Raw genomic sequence first — 21546 nt, 5'->3', positions numbered from 1 at the left:
ATGACTTCTCATGACTTCATGATTTCTCATAATAATCAGTATCACATAATTATGACTTACTTTCTCATAATAATTAGATTAAGCATCATTATTATGATTCAGTATCTCATAATGATGACTTAGATTCTGGTAATAATTAGATTCAGTCTCATTATTATGACTCAGTATCTCATAATAATGACTTTCTGGTAATAATTAGATTCAGTCTCATAATTATGACTCAATGTCTAATAATTACGACTTAAAATCTCATGACTTCTCATGACTTCATGATTTCTCATAATAATCAGTATCACATAATTATGACTTACTTTATCATAATAATTAGATTCAGTCTCATAATTATGATTCAGTATCTCATAATGATGACTTACATTCTGGTAATAATTAGATTCAGTCTCATAATTATGACTCAGTGAGCTATAATTCTAACTCACTTTCTTGTAATAATTAGATTCATATGACTCAGTATCTAATAATTCCGACTTAAAATCTCATGACTTAGTTTCTCATAATAATGACTTATTATCTCATAATAATTAGATTAGTCTCATAATTATGACTCAGTATCTCATAATTATGACTTTGTATCTCATAGTTATGATTTACTGTCTCATAATAATGAGAAAGTTTTCTCATAATTATGAGATAGTGAGTCAATATTATGAGATACTAAGTCATGAGATGTTAAGTCATTTGAGATGTTTAGTCATAAATATGGAAAACGTTCATTATTTTGTCTCACTAAATGGCTATATATTTTTCCAGTGATGGAAATGGGCTTCGATTATTTATTAATTGCATATTTTTGCTGATCAAAGAAAAACATGTATCTCCAAAATGGTAGCTTTACAGGAGAAGACAAAAACTCCAAGTGATTTCAGAGCATTTCATCCATTCATCATGAACTTTTCACACAGTGTAAAGGACTGCAGTGTTGAAACCATGAACAGGTGATGAAGTCAGGCAATGAAGGTGGGCAACAGAGTCGAGCAATAAAGTTGGGCAGTGGAGTTGGGTGATAAAGTCGGGCAACAGAGTCAGGCAGTGGGGTTGGGCGATAAGGTTGGGGAACGGAGTTGGGCGATGGAGTCAGGCAACAGAGTCAGGCAGTGGAGTCGGGCGATAAAGTCGGGGAACGGAGTTGGGTGATGGAGTCGGGCAACAGAGTTGGGTGATAAAGTTGGGGAACAGAGTCGGGCAAAGGATTCGGGCAACAGAGTCAAGCAATAAAGTTGGGCACTGGAGTCCAGTGATAAAGTCAGGCGATAGAGTTGGGTGATGAAGTTGGGTAATGAAGTTGGGTGCTGAAGTTGGGTGCTGAAGTTGGGTAATGAAGTTGGGTGCTGAAGTTGGGTGCTGAAGTTGGGTGATGAAGTTGGGTGATGAAGTTGGGTGCTGAAGTTGGGTGATGAAGTTGGGTGCTGAAGTTGGGTAATGAAGTTGGGTACTGAAGTTGGGTGCTGAAGTTGGGTGCTGAAGTTGGGTAATAATAAACTTGATCATTAAAACAAATCAAAACCTCACTCATTAACATAAACCCAACAGTTTTGTGATGAGCTCATCCCAAACCTTCACCGTAAAGACGGTTAGCAGTTTGCTCGTGCTAGACTGAATCTCTGTTGAAACAAAAGCCAACATCTGTAACAGACTGTAGTTCTGTCTGAACATCATCTCATCCGTTCAGGATATTTGTTCATAATGGCTCCACCACAGACATGAACAGCTGAGGGAAGCAGCTGATCTGTTTGACCAACTTGTACCATTTAACTAACATTATTGAACATCTTGAGAATCAGACATTACTGCCATCGTTACTGATGAGGATTGGAAATTCCAACTCTTTTGAAGGCAAATTATAAAACCTTTAGAAACTGTGAAAGCAGAGCCAATTGCCACTTCTCTGGCAGTGATTACACCTATATGAGCTTAGCCAATAGCATGACCAGGGTCCTGCAGCCATAAGACCATAAGAGGCCCCAGTACAGCAGCGTTTTACCCATGGCTAAAGATATTAAAAAGCTGGTTTAAAATGATTCACAGTAGTTTTTACATGCCGTCTACTGTCCTGCTCATGTGTAATTGGCTATAAATACGCTCCCACAGCAGCGATCATTATTTTAATCGCACCATTTCTGTGGGAATGGCAGAAAACTGGGTTACTTTCTGGATTAGCTTTAACAGTTTACCTGTCATTTTGGGGAAGAAGACCCCACCCACTGACATGGACTGAGTTTTCCCTAAACTTCTTGTGTTTACATGTGCAAAGACCCATTTCAGTGCAATTATGTCATGCATTATGATGTGTTCCCTGGCTTTGCTGACTCCCTGTTCCACGAGACACACTGTAACACAGCAGTACTGAGCAGCTGTGACACTTTATCTTATGAAGTCTCACCAACAGCTCTTTGAGCAACACCAACTTCACTGCTCATCACATCCTCAGTGGCTGCACAATTAGAACAGCCCCCATGCAGTGAAACTGTTTCAGCAATGAGCAGCTGAGTGAACTGACTTTCTGGATCGTTCTGGATGCCAGGTTTGGACTCTTCCGCCAGGCTCAGAGGGTCATGCTTCGACCTTTCTCCTTTGACTACCCCTGTAGCTGTTTCTGTAACAGATCAAGACCAGCCTGATAAGAACTGCCTGCACAGAGACTCTGTCACTGGAAGGAGACCCTCCTTCTCATGGGAGGCGTTCACTTGCTTTTCCTTTGTATTAACGTAGTTCAGCAATTCATTTCGTTCTCTTTGAAGTGACTCAACTTTTGCTTGAAGGACACTGATAGAGTGTTGGGGTAGTTCCATGTGCTGTTGATGCTCTGTTCTTAGAGAACAGTGCGACTGTCCAAACACCTGAACACACACCTCAAGGACTCTTTTCTTTACATCGTTGCTTAGAACCATAAAGCATTGTTCCTGACCCCATCCTGGTTCTGCTGGAATCCCAAACTTCTCACTCAATTTCTCCTTTTACTTTGAACACACTTTGTCTAACATCTGTGATAAGTCCTCCTCAAATCTCTATCAGCCTACATGGGAGGCTGAGATTCAGCTGTAGATGTTAAATTAGACTGGGAAACCCCTCACATTTGGGTAAACAGGGAAAAACTCCTGCACGTTTAACTGGGGAACCTTGTCCCACAGAATTAAGCCATGAACTACCCCCCCCCATAATGCCAGTACCACAAATGCCGTCGTGCCGACTCCTCACAACCTAGGTGTTACGCAACCCAAAGTCAATTGGATCTCTGTGACTTACTTCACTGCCTATGACTCATGTGACTACAGTCACTGACCAAAACACAAAACACTAACTGAACCTCTTCTGTTTGGCATTTAAGCTCTTTTTTCTCAGGACTTTTTGCTGCAGTCAAAAAAGGAGATGGATCCTGATCCCATCCTCGTCGCCATTGATGGAAGTCTTTGCTCTTGCTATGGAAGATTCTTGTCCACTGTTTGTCCACTGGTCTAGGATGGACCAGTGGACAAGCAGTGGAGCACTCGTTTCCCCAGGAGGGGCTTGTAGAGTCTTCTGCAAACATTCTCTTTTAAAATGATATGTTTCTTTCCTCTCCTCCTTTCTCTGTGCCCTCCTCTGCTGATGAGGGTCAGTTTCCGGTGCTCTTTCACAGGTTTCTGAGTTCTCTGGCTGTGTTCTTCTCTTTCCATATCCTAGTTGACGTCTCCACTGGCCTACAGCTCCCACTCGGACGCCTCTGTCTGCTGATGTTCCCGTGCTGTCCTCCTCTTCATCTACTTCACTTTTTCTCTGTTCTTGGTCCTTTTTATAATTTATTTTTCGACTCTTGCCGCATGTTCCTCTCCTGGTGTTTCTCTTTTGTTGATCTCTTTTGGTCTCATTCACATGGAAGATATTCAGGAGACTGGGGTTGACAGAAAAGAGCGTTATGTTCTCTGCCATCTCTGCTAATCCTCGCCCAGTCTGAACAGAAGCCCAGGCACACAGCTTTTAAACTTTGCCATTGACTCCCCACCAACCCTTCCCCCCAGGACCCTTGGTACCATCGCAAAACTGAAGTCAGTGTTCTGAGAGATCCTGTTGGAGTCGGCCTTCTCAGGGACTCAGATGCTACTGTAAATACCTTAGTGTGGTAAACTGAGTGTTCTGTCCCAGGCAGGCCAAATCCTCCTTAGGGGGTGTCGTAAACATCATTTGCTGTTATTGTTGACACCATTAGAACGGAACACAGTTGACTTCTCAAAACAGCTCTTTAGCATTAACATGCTTACCTATGAATAATAAAGTAAAACGAGGAAAAAGAACAGAAAACTAGAAAATAAAAACGATTCCCAGCACAACTTAGAAAAGGATGTTGTGACATATGTGACATAATTTGTCATGACAATGCTAAATATTGTCATAATGCCCACCCCTATCAGCAGGAACAGGAGTGTCCCAGAGTGAAGCTCAGAGTGGAAGAGTAGTTTCATAGTTTCCACCTGCTTTTCCTCATCCACTCAGTACTCTGTGTTCTGTAACTGTGCTTTGTAAGCACCAGTTTACACTCTCCACTGAATTTCTTGCAGCCTCTAGACCAGAGGTCTTTAATGAAAACTCAATAAGGTCCAGTTAGAGAAAATTTCCTCAAGCGAAGGTCCGGAACATCATAAAGTCTGACCTGCATCATGATTCAGTGCCATATACTGTTTACTGAAGTAGCCTAGTAGGTATATCAGCATCTTATACAGTCAACAACTGAATGTCAAATCAAATAAAGTACATTTCAGTAACATTTATTGTCGGTTTTCTCTTTTTAGAGCACGACATGACTCACTTTCCTCTGACTCACTTTCTTCTCTGACTGCTGTGTCTCGCCTCGTCCCTCCCCTGTGTGTGCGATACTCACTCGAGTCTCAGTGCTCATCGTAATGCACAGATCTGATTGGCTGAGTAGCGTCACGTGTGATATTTACAACGCATGCGATTGGTCTGTGAGTCTCCCGGGCCGCTAAAGCTACCATAAGGCTAGAAAAGTTACGCCGATTAAAATAGGACCACCCCAACAAAATTAAATAATTCTCCATAGTTTATTGGTTATAGGTCCAGGTCCGCATAGGACAGCGCCTGGGTCCGGACTCGGACCGCAGCCCGCCTATTAGTGACCTATTAGTGATTGCTCAATAAAAAAAAGCAAAACCCTGACTAATAAAAGAAGCTCCAACAGGTTGTGCTGCAAGTCTTTTATTTGTTTTAGAGGTTTAAAAGTGTTGTTCTGCTTGTTTCTCTCTGGTGGGATGGCTGTTCGAGGGATGTATTTGATTGGCTGTAGCATAAAAGTGGAGTCAGTTGTCTGTATCAGCTCTGTAGAGTCATGATTAAAGTCTCCTCCAGCAGTGAATGTTTCATGACTTTAAGGTTTGCTGTTTTTAATGGTTTGTGTTTCTCAGGCTGCTATAAGGTTTTCTTCTCTGGTCAGTATGATGCGTCGGTTCTTCTCCCACTCTTCCACTGCCTGTTTCCATTTCTCCACTTCTTACTCTGGTGTCTCTCTCCAGTCTGTCTTCCATCAGCTTCTACAGAGCGGTCATCATGCTGCCACCAGTGCAGTGTTCTCACGGTCCGGTCATTTCTCTCAGTGCGGGCAGGAGCAGACTGAGCAGGATATCCTCTCGTCCCTCTTTCGCTCACATGTCCTCCGTCTGTGGAGCGTCTCTCCTCTGGAATCTGGACTCTCTCTGCCAGCACTGGGCAGCGCCTCTCCAGCCATACTCATCCACTCTGCGTCCGACTGAATGGGTTCCTCTGTCTCTCTGCTAAATCTGTGATTCATCGATCTATCTAGGGTTCTTCACTATGTATGAGTCTTTTTCTGTTTTGTGTATGTTAAGCCTTTGAAAACGAATGTTTAAGTAACTGTTAATCTTCATCTTTTGGATCACAAATGAATCTGAGCTCTGTGTAAAGTTGGGGGGCGTCAAAAGAGGAGGACGTAAATCTAGCTATGTAGATGACAATAACAGCAGGTAAAGAAGAATAAAAGGTGTCACATGCAGCTGTTTTAACAGCTGTTTTAAATGTGAGCTTTGAGGAACTCGCAACTCAGGAAACTGACAAAACGAAAAACTACCAAGTGTGAGTCAGTTGGGGAGGGGGTCTCCTTTTCAACCAGCCAAGAAACCATCTTCTGTTTTATTTTCTTCTCTACTAACGTGATGAAATCAGTGGTGTTAAAGTAGGTCATTTGACGTGATCACGTGATGTGCTATCGCCGTTTGATTGCTGTTTCAAGAAACTTGTTTCACAAAGTTGTAGTGTGTCGCAACCAAGAGCTGCCTCTCTCTCTTTGCCCAGGGTCTGGACATTTATAAGTAACTCTAATATTATCTGTACTATTTGCCCTGATAACTGCCTGTAATCTAATGTCTTCAAAAAGAACTAAAAGAATCAAAGAACATCAACAAAAATGAAAAAGGAAAAAAAGGAATGAAAAAGACTTCAGCTGAGTTCTTGTGGAAGGAAGGAAAAGGCCTTCGCTTTATTGAGCATCAAATGGCAAGACGGTTACTGGCGTGATGAGGTAATCTCCCCACCCCAGTTACACAATTCCATACCATTTTAGTCCCCATCATATCCAAACCTTACATCTTCAGCCAATGTTTAGTTTATTGATCACTAATCAGGAATATTTTATTTATTCTTTCCTATCAAGCGCTTGCAACTGTTGCAGTTCAGTTTGAAGTGAGTTGCAGGACCTTTTACGTTACGCAAGTCAAGCGCAATTTAGTTTCATGTAGGTTACAAGCAACTAAAGTTGCAGGAAAGCTTTGCTGTGTTAAAACAGGATTATTTATTTATTCTAACGGCCAAATTTAGTGGAAATGTCTTTAGTCGTCCACTCATCGTCTCAGTTTACTGTGTTAACTCAGTAATATTGCTGGACAGACTTTAACAATGAAACCTCACAGAATCCCCAATACCTTAAATCAGAGAGCATGAAACATGAAATGTGCCTTAACTTTTGTACCCCCCCCCAAAATGTTTAACTCAGTAAATAAACAGCGTGCATTAAAATAAAGTGCGACGTTCAATGTCACACTTTATTTTATGTTATTTAAATAGGCAACAAGTTAAAACTTGAAAAATGTGGCCCATTAAAGAGCAAAAAATGTTGTTCATCTTGCAAACTTGGCTAATAGAAAGTTCTGGAAATGTGCTTGTGTGCTTCATGTGTTCACTTGTGTAACACGTTAAGAATATAATTTGGATGTCTAATGTTTTTGAAAATGTTGCCTAAAAGGTCAACTTGTTACTCTTTTAAGCCACTGTCAGCAAAAAAAAAAAACTCGTTTAAAAAAAATTTAATGGTTTGTTTTTTTTCCATTGCTGAAAACTCAGAGCTTAATTACCAACAGGTAAATGGTACCTCAGCTGTGGAAACACTGAAAACTGACGGGCAGTTAAGAACCTCTGCCGCAGATAAAACGTCTCCCAACACCTCCCTAAAACATCACAGCATCCAAAAAAAGGTAGAAATTACACTTGGAAGAGCCCCTTTGATCTTCTTTTAATCTGTACTTTTGGGAAACTGTGCCATAGATGGTTAAACATGGTCGTCTGTAAGGCCAGCCTGCCTTTAGTGAAAGCAGGGCCAGAGCTGTATCCAGAAACACAGCACACTGAGCAGGACCAGCCCTAACCAAAATCTCCGATAACCACCAGAGGGACTCGGTCTCAGGGTCTCTGGACCAAACGGATGAGCAGTGAGCTGATCGAGGGTTCTTTTTCTCTGGACTCTACTGTGCTGACCTATCACTTTGTTTGTCCACCGGCAGGAGAGGCTCTGGGGACTGTACACTGTAATAAAGGTTCTGTTCAGGTCCATTTTTCGCTCATCAAGGTACAAACAGTGTAAATGTTCCCTCAAAGGTACAACAGTGGTTTTAAGGTCTGATTGTGAACCTTAAATAAGTTTTTCCAGGTGAAAAGTTCGTATTTGTACCTTTTCATAACCGAATGTTTTAAACAGAACAGTAAAATAAAAGCCTGGAGACGAGACGGGGTGTGTGGAGTCAGTACAGCTTAGAACATATCATTTCAGTGGATTATGGTTCAGTTATGTTCCCTGACTGAAGGTACTGAGATGGAGCCTTGAAGGGAACCACCCCAGTGACAAGAGGGGGAACTGACCCAGAGACAGTTTAGTACCTTTATTTCTCAGTGTATTCGCAGAAATAAACCACATGCAGAACATTTTTATCTTCATAAAATCCATTTAATGAGTTAGATCAGGACAACATGGATCATAACTGTATTATAAAAGAACAGGAACATTTCAAACCTGAAAGAATACACCATTAAAGAATTCCACTTGGCGATAAGTCATTCAATTCATTTATACTTGTACTGATTTCTAGCCTTCTGCTACTGGGAACGCAGGAGTGTGGACGTCTTCCTGTCCGCTCGGGGAGGAAATCGTGCAGCTACGTTTATGTACAGGGCTGTCGGACTGACCTCAGAGCGGCCTTTAAGGAAGCTCAAGCCGCCTGACAAACACGCGCACCCTCTACAAAACGGTACAGGTTCATGGTAAGAAGCTCCGCCGTCTAAAAGATTTAAAATAAGAGGGGAAAAAAGTGGGGGTGGTACAAAACAAAACCTTTCGCTGGAGACGTGGTGAATATGGTAAATGCAGCTTCTCCCAGACATATTTTAACCACTGAAGACCATAATGTGGCTGGTTTAGGACAGTGTTCTTCATTCTCACAGTAGAGTTCTCTCTGCTCCACTGAGAACTGCTTGAGATTTATTAGACGGACTGGCCTACAGCAAAGTGGAATCAGCTTCTGTGGGCCAATAGAGATACATTTCTGTGAGCTAATCCAGGTCAGGACAAGGAAAACAACTGTGCAATAACAGGAATGAAGAACAGTGACCTAAGATAAAACAAACTTAATTAATAAAATTTAAAAAAAAAGAAAAAGGAAAAAAGAAAAATAAGCTGTGTGGTGGTGGGAGAGTTTTGTATGAGAGCTAAGGGGTACAGGCTAAAAGTCTGCGTTTCCATGGTAACTAAAGTGTGCCGCTGGGTAACAAAGCTCATAGCTCTCCGGCCTCTCTGTCGCCGGATCGACGGGACTCCACCCTCCCGTTCAGACCGTCGGACCTGCGTTCTGATGAACCATGGTGACCGTCCCGCTCACGTTCCCGGTCCCGCGACGACCTGTCGAAACACAAACACAAAGAAAATGTTACCAGAGTGACTGTGTGGATCATATGAACATTATAGAGGCTTTTTAAATGAAACAGTAGAAGCCATATCGCCCCCTACACTTCCTGTAGTGTATTACTGTCTGTCAGAGTGACTGTGTGGATCATATGAACATTATAGAGGCTTTTTAAATGAAACAGTAGAAGCCATATCGCCCCCTACGCTTCCTGTAGTGTATTACAGTCTGTCAGAGTGACTGTGTGGATCATATGAACATTATAGAGGCTTTTTAAATGAAACAGTAGAAGCCATATCGCCCCCTACGCTTCCTGTAGTGTATTACAGTCTGTCAGAGTGACTGTGTGTGAAGTGCACACCTGTGGGTGTGAGCATGTTTACTTGTGTGAGTGTTCCCTGCTGTGGCGTGAGCGGGATCTGGAGCGTGTTCGGTGTCTCCGGCGTCTCTCTCGGGAGCGGGAGCGTGAACGGGTGCGCCGCTTCTCTCGAGAAGCCGAACGGGATCTCCTCCGCCTCCTCTCTCGCTCGCGATCACGATCACGCTCTCTCTCTCTCTCTCGCTCACGATCGCGATCACGGTCACGGTCACGAGAACGAGACCTACAAACAACACATAGAAGGAAAAAAAAAAATGAATAATGCTTAACAACACTGCCTCAGAGTCTCAATAACAAAAGCAGGAGTGATTCTGGTGACTCAATGTACCGGAGAATCTAGCTGAACAACTCCTTTAACTTTTTATATATACACTCCCTCTATTTTTTAACAACGCAAATTTAAAAACAGCAGCTGTTCTTTACAGTGGGAGAAAATTTGGTGATGACCAATAAAAACGCTCCAAAATTACTTTGAAATCTCTTTACATTAACTTACAATAAAAGTTAGTGCTTTTTCCTTCTCCTGTAAAAGCTACCATTTTGGAGATATTTGTTGTTGTTGTTGTTGGTGTGTTGGTGTGTGTGTGTGTGTGTGTGTGTGGGTAAAATCTGCAGCTTAGTTTCCATATATGGACTATGACTGTATGGACTGATGACTGAACGTATACTACACAAACATGTAGCACAATAAAAATAATAATACAACTGTAAGTATCTGACCTCCTGCGTTCCCGACTGCGTGATCTGGTTCTGAAAGAAAAAAAAACAAAAAAACGAGTTGAGTTCAGCCACACGTACGGGTACAACTTTTTTTTTTAAAACTGAATGCATTTTTGAACTCTGAATATTCAGTTTTGCAATAAAATAAAGTGTGTTTACCTCTCTGCATAAAAACAATGAGTGGAAGTTTCGCTGTATGCAAACAAATTTAAAGCCAGAATTTGCACTTTAGGAGCTACAGGAGAAGTTGGGGGAAGGGGGTGCAGGAAGACCACGTCACCCATGTCATGTGCACCCCTATACCATCATGAATACTGGCTTTTGAAATGTGCACTGATAACAAGCTGAGTGGTCTTTAGCCCGGAGGACACAGTGTCCATGATTTCCAAAAAGAATTTCAAATGTTGGTTCATCGGACCACAGGACACTTTTCCACTTCCCCTCCATTTTAAATGAGCTCAGGCCCAGAGAAGGTGGCAGCGTTTCTGGATCCTGTTTATATTTGGTTTCTTCTTTGAGTTTTAGAGTTTTAACTTGCATTTGTGGATGCAGTGATGAACTGTTTCCACAGACAGTGGTTTTCAGAAGTGTTTCTGAGCCCATGCAGTGATTTCCACTGCAGAATCATGTCTGTTTTTAATGCAGTGCTGCCTGAGGGCCCAAAGATCACGGCCAGCAAATACTGGTTTTTGGCCTTGTCCCTTACATACAGAGATTTCTCCAGATTCTCTGAATCTTTTAATGATATTATGAACCGTAGATGATGAAAAGCAGAAGTTCTTTGCTATTTTATGTTGAGAAACGTTGTTGCACTATTTGATCGTGCAGTCTTTCACAGAGTGGTGAACCCCTCCTCATCTTCTGAAAGACTCAGCCTCTCTGAGATGCTCTTTATATCATGTTACTGACCTGTTGTTTTTTTTTTTGGCATTACACAACTTCTATGGAACATGTTGCTGGCATCAAATTCAAAATGGGCAAATATTTTTCAAAAAAACCAAATTTCTCAGTTTCAAAATTTGATGTATTGTCTCTGTACTATTTTCAATTAAATATAGGGTTTAAATTATTCGCACATATTTACATTTTGCACAGCATCCCAACTTTTTTGGAAATGGGGTTGTACATTAGATTAAGATTAGTGAACCAGAATGTCACTAATGTTTATAGTGCATACTGTAACGTACCTGAAATGCATGATAATTTTATTTCTAATTTTAGGTACATCATCCTCACCTCTTCTTCATCCTCTCCTCACGCTCTCGCTCCTCCCTCCGCTTCAGACGCTCCTGGTTACGCCGCTCCTGCTTATCCAGAACAGTTTTCTGAAGAAAGGGAAAAAAGGCAACTTTAGTCTCAAAATGTCCAGCAGCTGTGAGTTCTGCAACAACATCTGGATTGCAGATGCTTGGCCAAATAACATGTTTTGTTGACTAAGTGAAAGTAAGTAACACATCCTCTACGGAGAACATAATTTGGGGGGAAAAAAGTAAAGAAAAAACAAAACACAAACATATTTAGGAAAAACATACAGATAAACTTATAATGTAAGGCCCAATTCCATTTCACCCCTCACCCCTACTACTTAGCCCTAACCCTCCGTTTTATGCATTCATGTCTAGGGGTAGGGTGTCCGGATTCTTGTTGAGATGTGTTGGGGCTACATGACCCTCCAAACGGAGGTTTTTCAGAGACTCCAAACAGAGTGAGAAAAAACAGAAAAACTGGTGAGATGGCTGCACAAACGACCAAAGACACCCAAAAATGTGAGAATTTTCTCCATTAAAAATTACAATAACCATTGTATTATCTTAGTTTCAGTGTATTATGGTCCTTTTCTTCATAACAAGCATAAAAATCACTAGTAGTATGCTGATGTCTCTGGCTAGCTAGCAAAATTTTCACAATCCACCTTAAGTAGTGCAACAGTTACTGCCACCTCAGGCACGAGAACTGTTGCTCCATTTAAGGTGGAATGGGAAATTCAAACAAGAAGCTGGTGAATATCTGACTTCAGCTTCATATCACTGAAGAACTAGGGGTGGGTGATAATAAATAATTGCCCCCCTCTTTGAAGATCATATGATGCCCTAAATGTAACTAAAGCCCAGCAGTGAGGAGCTGAACTTTACCCTCCTCTGCTGTCACTGCAGACTGGCAGGGTCGCCTACAGAGCAGCGCTGGTAGCTGTTAATGAAGTGATGCTCTTTTTATTTGAGGGTCTCATTTCAGAGGGAAGATTTCAACCACTACCCTGTAACTCAGTTCCAAGGGGTTAGGGTGACACGCGAAAACAAGGGGTAGGGGTAAAAAGAAGAAATGGGATTGGGCCTAAATGTTTGCAAACATGCTCTGTCACAAGACCTGGCTGGTGTACTGGTCCGAGCCGGTAACCACGGCAATGGCTGCATACCTTCAGCTGCTCCAGTTTTTCTCGGATCTGGATGAAGCCCAGGTGTAGTTTCCCACCAAAGTGATCGGCAAGGCGGCGGTCGTTGTCATGGAGACCCAGGTAGGCAGAGCACACCTCGCAAACACGAAGCTTCTGCTGCTGGAAACTTGAGGCTGGCATCGAGTTCCTGTACTCCTCCTACACAACACACAAAAAGAAAACACATTCAGTGTGTGGCAGATTTTAATCCAGTATGAATCTGCAGTGTGTGTAGTTTTACAGTCTGACGGTTATAATTGTGGAGTCATTTTAATCCAGTATGAATCTGCAGTGTGTAGTTTTACAGTCTGACAGTTATAATTGTGGAGTAATTTTAATCCAGTATGAATCTGCAGCGCATGTACACATCCAGAACATCCAGAGCACAAGCAGGAATTTTGGGGAAATTTCCATAACTTAACCCAAAACCAGCCAATCAGATCTCAAAAATACATCACACCCCCTCGTTTGGTTCAGCTACTGAAGCTCTGAGTTTCCAATTTGAGCTTTCCCAAATTTCAGGGGCACTTACCTCAGCGTCCTTCTTCTTACTGCGAACCTTCTCCACTTCCTGTAGGATCTTCTGGGCTTCATCCACGTTGCCCTCGGCGCCCAGCTGCTCCGCCTTCGCCAGCAGCTTCCCGATCTCTTCGTTCAGCTCGTGCACTTTCTCTGCCTGGTTCACACGCAAACAAAATACACTTACATAATGTTACCTGAATCAATTATTTACCCATTTCAGTCACGCTACGTTCTGCCTCACACAGGAACGACACTGACTTCATAAACAGTTTCTACCGCTTGTAGAAGTAACTTTGTTTCTCTCCTTATTCTCCCCTTCTTGCTCTATTCATACACACACCTTTGCAGCCACCTCAGCGCTAATTTCCTCCTGCGTCTCAGCGAGTCGTTTCTTAGCCAGTTCAGTTCTGCGGTCACAATCGACGATGAACGACTCCAGATGATCCACCGCCTGAACAAAAACAGAGTCAACATCATTGATCAGTCAGTGCAATCATCAACACTGTCATCACATATACAGTCAATAACAAAGAAACTAACAACAGTTTATCAATAAACCCAGAAAATAAATAAATACTAATTATATATATATACACACACACACACACACACACACACACACACACACGGGGTTTACTCATTATATTTATTACTGATTATGTTATCAATGTAAGTAACCGTTAGTAACAACACAGAAACTACAATACAGTTATCTTTAATGCAGGCAGTACTAATAGTCAGTACAACTACTGCAGTCAGTATACACAAACTATAATTGAGCTCACATGATTTATACAGTCAAGACAGTACAGTTCGCATACTGTTTGCACTTTTGAGAGGCGTTGCTGCCATCAAGTTCTAAATGAGTTAATATTTTCATGAAATGGTAAAATGTCCCACTTTCACCATCTGATATGTGTTCTATGTTCTACTGTGAATAAAATATGGGTCTATGAGATTTTCAAATCATTGCATTCTGTTTTTATTTACATTTTACACAGCGTCCCAACTAATTTTAGAATTGGGGTTGTAGTTTAAAAGCATATTTTTACCTTAATCTCACACTGGTGTGATTTCTAGATAGACTGCATGAAGGAAAGCTAACACTACACTCTTAAAAAACAAGGTTCTTTAAGGGTCCTTTAGTAAAGAAAACGGTTCTATATAAAACCATGAACACACAAAGAACCCTTTGCATGAATAAAGGGTTCGTTGCATCATGAAATGTTCCTTCAGATTGATGAACGTGTTGCAGACGGTTCTATTTAGAACCATTTTTGGAAAAGACTCTATACAGCACCAAAAAGGGTTCCACTACTGTTACAAGCCAAAGAACCCTTTTATGGTATGATACAGAGCCCTTTTTGCTAAGAGTGTACCAGGTTTTAACTAAAAACTCATCATGGAAGCCTCAGTCTGAATGAACAGCTCAGCTGATAGACTGGGCTCATTTACTCACGTCCAGCTCGAAGAACAGGTCTCTCTCTTTAGAGGCGATCTCATAATCTGCCCGCAGAGCCAGGTCATGGATCTTTGAGCATTCGCCCAGGTCCATACGCTGAACAGGCAAAAAGAGAGAACAAGAGCGGTTAAAAAAAAATGCAACGGGCACCAAAATGTCTCAAAGTAATTCTGACTCATTCTGACTCATTTTGACTCGTGAGCTAACAGCATGCATGTTCTGATTCACTGTGATTCAGCAGGCATCCGTAGGCTGCTGGGCTGCAACTAACAATATCATTCTATGACTGATCTACTATTTGATTCATTGAGCAAACAAACTTCTTCAGTTGCACCCCTTTCGCCACTGCAGCCCCGAGACTTCCTGTATTACAATCCGTCAGAATGAACACATGGATCGTACAAATTAATCAGCGTAAAAATTAAACAGCACTAAAACAACAGACGTCACATCATCCCGCCAACCCCCCAAAAAATAATAAATATGGTCAACTTTGTCGACTGAAGCCCCAGGAAAGACAGACCCACTGTTTTTTTTAATTCATGGTTTGTCAGTGTTATCTTGCTTTTGTGGCCACACAATTAAACTGAGGCGACACGAAACTCACGTTAATTGTTTTCCCTCCAATACGGGGGGTGTGAAACTTTACACGCTGTGTATCGAGTACGGATAGATTTTATGTTATAACATCAGTCATAATAAGAACGATTTCTGTAGGTCTATTTAAAACAACTGATGACATTCCTAACAATAAACCTTGAACACTATGACAAACTTTATCGCACAACCCAAAATCCTGGGTTGGTTAGCCTACCTTGGACACAGCTAGTTAAAGACAGCATATTATTTACCAGATTCCTACCAGAACTTTCTGTTCCACCTCAACTGGTGCAGCTGCTACACTCTGGCGCCTGAGGAAAACTCCAGTAAGAAGCCAACTTCAGCTGTGTCTACCTTGGATGTCTGATTAGCCGAGCTGTTTGAATCGGCGAGCGGAGAGCGAGCCTGAACTGGAAGAAGCTTTCTATTTGCGCACTCGTTTCAGCTCAAACTGCCTGTTAGCAGTTAGCCTTTCGTTTGTGTAGTTTTCTTGGGTACTAGTTCTGATTTAGCGGCACAACAGATTGAAACAGAAACCGTAACCGGTCTCTCGAGTCCGGACCGGCGCACAGCGGCCCAGTACGGCCCTGAGAACCATTTGGCTCAGTGGTGAAAAAGCGGCGGAGGGAGAGCCGCGAGTGATCGGGTTCCTCACCGTGCCTGAAAGAATGTCGTGAGGGCAGCAGTTGAGCAGGTGAGATTTGCACACGCGTTCGTCCGTAAACTTCACCCTCTGTCGAGATTCGTCACCTGCAAGAGGGAAACACACACGATGAGTGAGAACACACTCTCGCTCGCTCGCTCACTCACACACTCACTCACTCACACACCTCTCACATGTCAGCACTATGCACTCCTAACTCTGAAGGGGGCGTGTCATATTTCTGCCTCTGCCTTCAGGGGATGATGGGATTTGTAGTCGCATGACGGGGACTGAGAGTGTGGACGCTAACTGTGCTAAAAGCTAGTGATAACAGTAGCTCTGTGATAACGGAACCTCATCAGGTCAAACCAGTGACTCTCAGACTGGGGCTCTTAGATACGCACTAAACGAGCACTTAGATACGGGTACATATGATGTCGCCTTCGGTTTTTAGGTTCGTAAGCTCAGATACGCTGCCTGCCAAAAATGTGGAGCTTTACAAAATGTTCTTAATAAATTTTTGAATGTTTCGAATAAATTAACATATTAAACACTAAGAAGGTTTACTTTAACTAATAAAATGTAATTAATTTAATTAATAAAAACTTATTTTGCTTTTTTTATGAACTCGATTAACGGTTTAATTACTGTCACAAAGGTATAACGAAGCTGTTTTCTTCAAAAATAAACCTGCTTAAGCAAAAAAGAACAAGCTAACATGCAGCTCAAACTAGGCTGAACCGATATATCGACTGGACAATAAGATCAGCTGAAATTCAAGCTATGCTGGTTTATCTACATCAATAAAGCGCCAAAAACTCCTGCCTGATAGTTATTTTCCGCACATTTCAATTGTAGAATATTATGTTTTGATTTGTTAACTAACAGAAACCAAGAAAATCACTAAAAAGCTCCGCCTCCTGCACCCCGATACTAATTTAAGACGTTTTACTTTGTGCTCTTTGAGTTGAACAACTGACAATCGCATTATTTAAAACTGCTGCTTCACGTTAAATAACATCGGCCGATATTATCGGTTATCTGAATTTATTTAGCTGCTTAAAATCTGCACTGATATCACAAAATAGTCATATCGGTCAAGCCCTGCTTTTGACAGGCAGCGTCCAGCCTGACTTAAAGCTGTTCTTTTGGCCAAAGTAATGATTTGCTACTGTACACAGTACAAGTGATGACTAGGGATGTAACAACACAACAAACCATACTGTTAGGAACTGTGTAGCAGCGTATTGGATTATTGAGACTGACATGTTAGCTCGTGGCTAGTGCGTTAGCTTGGGGATAACTTTGGCTTGTGCTTTAGATTGGGACAGTATAAAGCACAAGTGTTGTTTCAAACATTGTACTATACTGTAGAACGTACACTGAACACGGAAACATCAGCACATTAAAGCGCTCAGCTTAGTTCTTGTGGAAAGACCAGCCGAAAGCGGCTTTCCACGGTTTGGTGTTGCCTGTCACGGTGTCCAGGTGCCGCTACGACATTTTATGATAAGTTCCACGACTGCTGGAAAACGATTATCACAGTTCTAACGATGACGACGTGCGAGTCCAGAATGCTGCCACTATTTAAGGTGGAACAGGAAAATTTGAACACGAAGCTGGCCAATAGGAACTTCAGCCTCGTCCTCTTGTGAACCTAAATATAAGATAACCTGTATGTTTTGGTGCTTAGTACACTTAACATCTTACATTTAGAAGGTTTTAATTGATTATTTAATAAATTAGCATTTATTGGCGTCTCTGCCGAAGCGCTCAGCAAACCTTTTGCAAAACGAAGCTCCTGAAAGTCATCTGTCTTTGTTTAACAGCCTCTTATTCACCAACCAATCACAGGCTTTGTTGCAAAGTGTCTTCGCCCAGCTGCCATGGGTGCGACACGGCGACAAAGCCTACCCCAACACCATTCGCCAAACTAAATGGGCTGTAAGATGCTTTACAGACTGGCTGGAACAAAACAACATCAATACTGATCTGGCAAAAACTGACAAAACTGAGCTGAACTTGATATTGCGGCAGTTTTATGGCTCAGTCCGATTTGGTCAGACTCTGAAGATCAGACTACACGTTTGGCGAATGGTGTTGGGTTCATTTCTGGCTGATTCCAGGTTGTTTAGCTGTTCTTCTGTCACAGCTGCCGACTGAAAAGCTGCTCAGTGGTGATGACAATTTGGGAATTTAGTGTAAGGAGCTGGAGAACAAACTGCCGGCTGTGCAGCGAGTGGGCGGAGCTCGTTACTCTGACGTAGCAACAAGCTGCTCGTTAAGGAGCTATAATTTGGTGAAGGAACTGAGAACATTAAAACATATTAAACGCCGCGTTCACGGCCCAGTTTATTAATTTATTACTGTATTTATTTAACTGTTGTATTAAAGCAATAGAACACTCGAGGAGTGTGTTATCGCCAATAACTTTACGGCTGTGATGATCTACGGCGACCGAGTCACAGCCGTGATGTTATTTCATGATAACTCACTCCCTCTGCGTTCTACTGCTTAAGTATCAAACTGGATCAGGCAGTGTTGTGAATCGTTACATCCCTAGTAATGACGACTGTTCACATACTGTATGTACTGTGGTGAGCTGTGCTGGTTTGGGGGTTTTGTAGGAACGCTGACAGTGAATGATGCCCTTTGACTTCAAATTGGCACGGACAGGTGTGGGGAGGGGGTGTGGGGAGGAGGTGTGGGGAGGGGGTGTGGGGAGGGGGGGTGGAGAGGGGGGGGGGTCTAACGCTCGTCTGAGTGGAGTGAAGTGGTGAATTCTCTCTGTATATGGGGGGCAGTATTTTAACAACAGCAGTTTAAGGACTCTCAGTGGAGTTAACCCTTGCGTGATAGACTGTAGGAAACCGTTGGGGCAGCCTGCTGTACACATTCCAGTCCTTCAGGACAAAATGAGGGGGAGAAATAAAAAAAAAATAAAATAGAAAAAGAAAAAAAAAGGCAGAAAAAAACTAAAAGTAAAGTGTTAGTTTATACACACTGCGAGCTCTCTCTCCCATACTGTACCCCGCCTGCAGCTCCAGCCCTTCGGTGGCCTTATTAAAGATTAAAGGGTAAAGCTTTTCTTGACCAAACCTGCAATGAGGAAGTTGGGAATGATACACAAGAGTCAAAGAGAAGACCGCTGGCGGAGGATTTTTCCTTTTTTCTTAAAATTTAGCTTCTTTCTTATGTGTTAAACTGGTCCAGCGGTGCACATACCGCACCGCGCTATTGGTGCCGGCCCAGCTCGTTGCTGTAAGCCGCCCTTCTCTCGCTGCTTTCCTCTTACTTTACCGCCACTCTGCTTTTACCAAGTCTTCCTGATGTAGGCTTACAGTATAGTTAGGCTACTTCTGGCTGGAAAGCAAATATAATGGTTTGGATATTCATAACAGCTTTAAAAATCATTGGTGACTCACGGCTCGATGAACATGAGGCTTTTCTGCAACTCCCTTGCAGATTGATGTAGGCTGGCAAAGATACACTGAACCTTAATGAATAGAATAAAGGGGCCACAATTGTTCAGTCTGTATGAAACACATGAACGGGAAGCAAATGAATTCATCTCAGCACTCACACAAAAAGACACAACGGCATTCACACGGCCGGGGAGAGAGAGTCTCTCCCAGCCAACGTCAACCGCACTCAGAAAAATCACACACATGGAGGTCTGAGCGAAAGAAGTCCCTCCGTTCAACTCACAGCACTTTAACTAGTCCACTCGTTCTGGACTGAGCGTGGACAAAAGTGTGTAGGTCAGCTCGTAAAACGCGGTTTCCTCTGAGAAATTACGCCCTTTATTTAAGGCCTGCAGACAATTCCAGAAAAATGAGCTACTACATATTTATATAGTTAAATTATTTAATAACTGCATTAACTTGTTTAATGTAGTCATTTATATATACACACACACACTATCTGTCTGTCTGTCTGTCTATCTATCCATCTACTTATGCATTTATCTATCTATCTGTCTGTCTATCCATCTACTGATCTATCTATCTATCTATCTATCTATCTATCTATCTGTCTGTCTATCCATCTACTGATCTATCTATCTATCTATCTATCTATCTATCTATCTATCTGTCTACTGTCTTGTTTAATGTATCATTTCTATATACACATTAAATATTTATAAATGTTTAACTGTTTAACTAATTTTTTAATAACTGCATATACATACACATACAATATTTATTATATGTGTGTGCATAATATTTGTATAAACATGAACATACACAACTATTTAAAAAGTTAAATTATAAATATTTAATGCATATTTTCATAAAATCATGTGTGTATACTACATGCAATTATTATACAATTAAACAAATAAATATTGAAAAAATATACATATTGAACATACATGTGTATATAAACATTGTGGTTGCAGGTTTGTTTGTGTATGTACACACACATACATATATATACATATATATATATATATCTATATATATATATATATATATACACACATATATATACACACACACATATATATACACACACATTTTATATATATATGCACATATGTACATATACACATATTTGCCATATTGTCCACCCCTATTAACAAGTAGCTTACTGACTGACCACCATTTCATAAACACATTTTATTACCATTTTATCAATAGCTTGATTTTCCATCAAGTGCCTTCTGAAACAGCTCGAGTTCTGTTTCAGCATATCACAAATCATGAAAGTAGAGGTGGGCAATATGACAATATTTTATCATTCATATCATAGTAAGTAATGTCCCAATACGCTTTTCTGAACATATCATGGATATCTAAAGAACACTGTCCAACTACAATTTCCGAAAAACTAAATATTGCGATTCATATCGTGTACCGTAAAAATCTCGTCTTGAAGTATCGTGAAATTATATGTGCGCGCAGCTATCGCGGTATCTCTAGGCCGTATCGTACCGGCCAGCCTTAGCCTCGCCGCTATTATGTCCATTAGTCCGGCCTACAGCAGAGCAGACATTAAACAGGGCATTTCCAGAGGAAACCGCTCACCGAGCTCAGTCCATCTCTACACACAGTTAACACAGATTATCCGTACGATCACTCAGATACATCACAACCCCCAAACAGACTGTCTACGGCGGCTTTTATCGCTCTTATCGCCGCGATTAAGGCGGGCTGAGCCGCAGAGCTAGCCTTAGCTTAGCTTAGCTTAGCTTCAGCTACTCACCATCCCGCGCAGTCCCCATTAGCTGATCCAGCAGGGCTCTCATTTGAGCCTGGGCCGACATCTCCGCCGATTAGCTACTCTCCTAGCGCGGACTGGGAGTTTTTACTCAACCTACACTCGAGGAAAGTCCGTATTTCAGGCGAACCCTCTGCTAACGGACGGACGGTTTGTTATCCGAGCGCCGCGTCTCTTCCTCCAGCGAGGCGGAGAGCAGGCGGCCAATAGGCGAGCGCCACGTCATCTTAAAGCTACAGGGCACTCAGCTTTGATCCATTTAAAACCGTGTTTACAGCGCAGCTCGTATGTAGTGCCGGGGTGGGCAGCGGCTACACACACGGACTGATGGGCCATTAAATTACATTTCTGATTTAGTTATGCTTCTTACTCAAGCAT

General features: G+C 41.9%; 1 protein-coding gene across 4 annotated transcripts; it reads right to left on the bottom strand.

Moving 5' to 3' along the window:
• Positions 1-8214: 8214 nt before the first annotated feature.
• Positions 8215-21361, bottom strand: luc7l (LUC7-like (S. cerevisiae)). 4 transcript variants are annotated; one of them, XM_036581165.1, is made up of 11 exons: positions 21154-21218; positions 19371-19441; positions 15958-16052; positions 14700-14798; positions 13581-13691; positions 13251-13394; positions 12701-12877; positions 11524-11612; positions 10288-10317; positions 9572-9790; positions 8215-9184 (listed from the first exon to the last, which is right to left on the bottom strand). In XM_036581165.1, the coding sequence occupies exons 4-11, from the start codon at positions 14793-14795 to the stop codon at positions 9061-9063; spliced, it is 990 nt and encodes a 329-aa protein (XP_036437058.1). In that variant the 5' UTR covers positions 14796-14798; positions 15958-16052; positions 19371-19441; positions 21154-21218; the 3' UTR covers positions 8215-9060. The 4 variants fall into 4 exon arrangements, with proteins under 4 accessions (XP_036437058.1, XP_036437033.1, XP_036437048.1 ...); XM_036581140.1 differs by lacking the exon at positions 19371-19441 and having other exon boundaries at positions 21154-21361; XM_036581155.1 differs by lacking the exons at positions 19371-19441; positions 21154-21218 and adding an exon at positions 18950-19360.
• Between the last annotated feature and the right edge of the window lie 185 nt (positions 21362-21546).

This window comes from Colossoma macropomum, unplaced genomic scaffold (genome assembly GCF_904425465.1).
Source record: "Colossoma macropomum unplaced genomic scaffold, Colossoma_macropomum, whole genome shotgun sequence".
NCBI lineage: Eukaryota > Metazoa > Chordata > Actinopteri > Characiformes > Serrasalmidae > Colossoma > Colossoma macropomum.
This window is presented reverse-complemented; position numbering and strand designations above follow the sequence as displayed.

What these genes read in the sequence shown, in the direction of transcription:
- luc7l (XM_036581140.1), bottom strand. Translation starts at nt 21,214, where the DNA reads ATGTCGGCCCAGGCTCAAATGAGAGCCCTGCTGGATCAGCTAATGGGG. An exon ending in GAGGAGAGGATGAAGAAGAG is followed by an intron (nt 10,318 to 11,523) that starts GTGAGGATGATG and finishes TTTTTCTTTCAG; the next exon opens with AACCAGATCACGCAGTCGGG. An exon ending in AGCAGGGAACACTCACACAA is followed by an intron (nt 9,185 to 9,571) that starts GTAAACATGCTC and finishes GTGTTTCGACAG; the next exon opens with GTCGTCGCGGGACCGGGAAC.